General features: G+C 45.6%; 1 protein-coding gene across 3 annotated transcripts in view; it reads left to right on the top strand.

Moving 5' to 3' along the window:
* LOC125031779 (discoidin domain-containing receptor 2-like) overlaps window positions 1-5,000 on the top strand; it is a 740,435-nt gene that overhangs the window by 726,142 nt on the left and 9,293 nt on the right. For all 3 annotated transcript variants that reach the window (XM_047622720.1, XM_047622722.1, XM_047622721.1), the window contains one exon: window positions 4,127-4,356. In XM_047622720.1, coding sequence (XP_047478676.1) covers window positions 4,127-4,356 — 230 coding nt within the window. The remainder of the gene's footprint in view (window positions 1-4,126; window positions 4,357-5,000) is intronic.

Below are 5,000 nucleotides of genomic sequence, written 5' to 3'. Positions count from 1 at the left end.
GGCAGGTGTGCTCCAGGTGTGCCAGAGTTGCCAACTAGGGATAATGCAGCGTCGCTTTGGCCAAATCACTTGAAGATCCTCCGAAGTTCGGCTTAAGGAAGGAGGACTTTAAGGTCACCCCTGCTCTCGTTTTCTTTCCTCCTTTGTTTTCCCTTTTTTAATTTCTTTTCCTTTTTTAGTATTTTCCTTTTTGTTTTTTGTTTTCTTTTTTCCATTGCATTTTTTTTTTTTTTTTTTTACGAATTTCCGTGTGTGTGTTTTTTTCTTTCCTTTTTGAGCCATTCCTGGTTCGCCATTGCTGTTCTTTTTTTCAGCTTTTATTTCTGTATCCGTTTTTTTTTTTTTTCTTTATGCCGTCTTTCTCCCCTTATTCTTGCTTCCTCCTTTCTCTCCTCTTCATCTTCCTCCTCCTCTTCATATTCCTCTACTTCTTTCTCTTGCTTCTTCTTTTTACTCTTTCTCTTTTTTTCCTCCTCTGTTTCCTCCTCCTCCTCCTCCTCCTCTCTCCTTTCTCCTCTCTCCTTTCTTCCCCCTCCTCCTTCGCTCTCCCTCTCTCTTTCCCTCCCCCTCCCTCATCAGCCGCATTCCCTGTGTCGCCACCAAGCGTGAGGGCGGCTTGATTTCTCCCTGTGCATAACGAAGGGGAAGAGGGAGAGGAAAAACATGGCGAGGAGAGGAAGAAGGGAAGGAGGGAGAGAGAAAATTGGAATAATTTCGTCTTCGCATCCGACGCCAAAAAGCAAAGTCTTTACAAAATAAGAAAAAAAGGCTTCGATTCTCCTGAATATCCCTTCTTTGGCCTCTTACTCTTCTGGCTCACCTGCCCCGAGGCCGTCGCGTAGATCCTCCGAGTCGAAGCTTCTAGAACGACCCCGTGACCCGCCCTCTTCGGGACCCGTGGCGGACGCGGAGATTGGGTGTAGCGGAGTGTTGCGGCGGGGTGTTTTTTTCTTCTCCTGTGCTCCCTTGATTCGCTTTTGTTTGTTTGTTTGCGTGTTTGATTGTGTGTTGGTTTTCCTCCTCTTTCTTCTCTTTTTTTTTTTGTCTTCTTTTTCTTCTTCTTCCTTTTTTGTTCTTTCCTCTGTCTTTTCCTCCTTTCTTCATTTCTCGTTTCCCTCCATTTTCCCCTCATTCTTTCTTCCTTCCTGCCTCCCTTGTCTCTACCCTCTCCTTTCTTTGCTCCTTAAACCTTTTTATTCCCTTTTTTTTAAAGATTCACTTCTCTTTCCCTTTTCCCCCTTCCCGTTTCCCTCCTTTCCTTCCCTCCCTTTCTTGCCTTTCCCCTCCCCCTCCCCCCCATACCCCATACACATTGTCAGCCCCCCCCCCTCCCCTTTGAAATCTTACTTGGAAGTTGAAATACTTTGTTTTATTTGTCTTTTTTGTTGTGTATTTATGTTTCCTCGGAATTCGGGGGACGAGGGAGAGAGAGAGAAAGAGAGAGAGAGAGAGAAAGAGAGAGAGAGAGAGAGAGAGAGAGAGAGAGAGAGAGAGAGAGAGAGAGAGAGAGAGAGAGAGAGAGAGAGAGAGAGAGAGAATTGGATATATGTTATGTGTTTTAAGATAGACCGTAGACACTGTTAAGCATTAGTTGATTTGCATATCTACACACACACACATACACTCACTCAGTCACTTACAGACAAACAAACAAAACATACAGACTAGATGAACGTCACACGGAACACACCCAATCACCGTAGACAGCCCCCCCCCCCCCCCCCGCAAATAAAATAAGAAAAAAAAAAACGAAAAGAAACTGCGTCGCTCTCCGCTCCGGCCTCCCCCCTCCCCCTTCCGTAGCCCGAGGCGCTCCCCTCACTCTGGGCAAACTTAGCGACACCTGCTGGAGCGAGAGGGGAGGACACGGTCTTCCCCAGGTGTGAGGGGAGTGTGCATAAAAGGGCTAAGTGTGATCGGGGGTCCGAGGGTGAGTGAGGAAGCGTGTGGCAAGGGTGACGTCGGAGGTGGAGGTCGGACGCTTTCGAGAAACAGGTGTGGTTTAGGCCCAGGGTGCGGGGAGCGTGTTGGAAGTGACCCTGATGGAGCATCCATTTGAACGGATCGTCAGGTAAGGGAGAAGAGCGGGAGGAAGGGAAAGGGAGATGAATATGGATTGGGAGAGTAAGAGGAATAGAAAGACTAAGAGGAAGAGAGAGAAGAGAAAGAAGGAGAGGAAGAGGAAAAGAAAGGAGAGGAAAAGAAGGGGAAAGAGCGATAAAAAAGAGAGAACAATATAGAGTTGTCTTTTTTGCTCCCATCCATTGAAAGGCCGAGGAAGACAAGGAGATAAAGGCATACAAAGAGAGAGATTGAGAAGAAAGGAGAGGCGAGGAGAGCACCGGGCATTGTTAGGTATTCCTTTAAGAAAAAAGATCGGAGGATTGTGAATGTTCGAATCCACTCCGTTGGAATAAACGACTTTGCGAAGCGAAAAAGAAGCAGAGAAAAAAAGAAAAAGAAAAGGAAGATTAAGAGACTAAGAAGATTCATTAGCAGCTCAAAAATCAACGGAAATTATTTGCATTAAAAGGTTAAAAAAAAGAATATCAAGTCGATTTCCAGGGAGCTAATCTTTATTCATAAATTATCGACCAACTGACCCTCCTGCATAATCAATAGAAAAAAGACCTCAGAATAAAATACTTCCCTGATTAACATTTATATTAGAAGGAAAAAAAATAAAAAAAACACACACACGGAAGCTTTGGATGATAACCGCAAGAAATAAGAAAGAAAAAACAAGCGTATAAAAAAGACATGGTAAAGAATACAATAAAAGAGCGAGTAAAAGAAATGGGAAAATATATTAAACGAAAAATACAGATGATAAAAGGCTGAGAATAAATAAAGAGAAATTAATGAACAGATAGACGGAATAAAAATCCGTCGTTGGGCAAAAAACCGTACAATAGACAAAGAGAACAAAGATGAAAAACAAAAACAAACCAAACGAAAAAAGAGAGAAATAAACCCAATTAGGAAGGAGAAATGAGCAGCCCCCCCCCCCCCCCCGCCGCCGCCCCCCGCCCCCGGACGTGCAGGAGGGAAGGACGCGCTCCTGGCGACGGCGGAGGAGCGGCGGCGAGAAGGAAGGCCTTGGAAGCATCCAAGCGGCGAGCGAAGCTAAAAGGGATCAGGTAGCAGAAAATCGCTTAAAGGCCCTTAAGGTAAAGGAAAATTTCCCGCTTAAGGGGAGGGGTGGGAAGGGAAGGGAGGAGAGAGGGAGGGAGGTAGGGAGGGAGGGAGGGAGGGAGGGAGGGAAGGAGGGAAGGAGGGAAGGAGAGGGGGGGAGGAAGGGAGGGGAGGATGGAAGGGGAGGGAAGGGAAGGGTGGGAGGAAGGAGAAGGGAGGGGAAAGGAGGGAAGGGAGGGAGGGAGAAGCAAAGGGACGGAGAAGCGGAGGGACGGAAGGAAGAACATAAAAGAAAGGATGGAAAGAAAAGGAACTATAGAGAGAGAGAAAGAGAGCGAATAGGAGAGAGAATGAAACGAAAGATAGTGAGCGAAAGAAAGATGACAATAAAAAAAAAGGAACCGCGGCACGAAAAGGATTAATAACAATGCAGCTGATTATCCTTCTCTATCTCGGGCGAAAATACAAGGAGGAAGTTTAGTCATTTAACAAGTTAAGTGTCGGGGGCGGGCCGGGAGCGGAGAGAGAGAAACTTTGGCTAACGAAGAATGGCAGCGCACAATGAGGGTAATTGCAAGCTCAACAGCGACTGTCTACAGCAACTTTTAACGAAAGAAAAACATATGCACTCATTCAGTCGTCGTGTCTCTTTCTATGTCTCTGTCTTTGGTTTTGTTTCCTTTAAGTGTCGAATTTTCACACAGTTCAAGTGTCTCTGTTCTTATGTAATGTTTTTTTTTTCAATTTTGTTTTTGTTATTAATATTAATTGTTTAAAATCACAAAACTGAAGTATCTATACTTTATGACACATTTTTTAAAAACTTTGATTTCACATTTAAGTATGTACTCTTGTGTTGCTCTGTTAAAACTATTTTTGTTGTTATTGCTTTTATAATGTTTTTTTGTCGGTTATGACTATCTATGTACTCTTGTGATTGTTATACCTGAAGAATGCCACAGTTACAGCAAAGTTAATGTAATATCTGTAGCTTCCGATGTGTCTGCAGAGTGCCCTTCGACGGAGTACGCCATCCCGCACCTGAGCGGCGAGGCGGGGGCCACGGGGGGGTACCCGCCCCCTCTCCCGCACTCGAAGCCGCCCCTCCACACCCTCAACACCTTCCTCGGCAAGCCCCCGCCCACGCCCCTGCCGCCCAACGCCGCCCAGCCTCAGGAGAGCTTCTACGCCGCCACCGAGATCGTTGCCGTAAGTGATGTGGTAAGGAGAAACGTGTGTTTTGTACCAGGATATCGAAGAACCAAGTCATAGCATAGGTCATATTAGATCACTAAGAAAAACCAGGTCATAGCATAGGTCACAGCAGGTCACTATGAAGAACCAGGTCATAGCATAGGTCACAGTAGGTTACTATAAAAAAACAGGTCATAGCATAGGTCACATTAGATCACTAAGAAAAAACAGGTCATAGCATAGGTCACAGCAGGTCACTGTGAAGAACCAGGTCATAGCATAGGTCACTAAGAAGAACCAGGTCATAGCATAGATCGCTAAGAAGAGCCAGGTCATAGCATAGGTCACAGTAGGTCACTAAGAAGAACAAGTTCATCACAAAGGAGAAAAATCAAGATCATGGCAAAGGTTTTAGTTACGTAACCTAAAGCAAGTGGGTTATGTAGAACTGGAAGGTCACCCTCGACCCTTGATGGTGAGAAGGAAAAAGAGCGAAAGGGAGGAAGGTGAAGGAAAAAGGGAGATAGGTTAAAAGAGAGGAAGATATGGATATAGGGTGAGAGTAAGAGAGGACGAAAGAAGAAGAGAGGGAGGGGGAGAGGGATGCGGGCGGGATGACGCAGCACCAGTGACCAGGGCGAACGCAGGCGGGTTTTCACCGTAGAGTTTTA

The sequence above is a fragment of the Penaeus chinensis genome, chromosome 13 (genome assembly GCF_019202785.1).
Source record: "Penaeus chinensis breed Huanghai No. 1 chromosome 13, ASM1920278v2, whole genome shotgun sequence".
NCBI classification, from domain to species: Eukaryota; Metazoa; Arthropoda; class Malacostraca; order Decapoda; family Penaeidae; genus Penaeus; species Penaeus chinensis.
The sequence above is the reverse complement of the archived record's forward strand: the minus strand, read 5'-3'. Positions and strand labels throughout refer to the sequence as shown.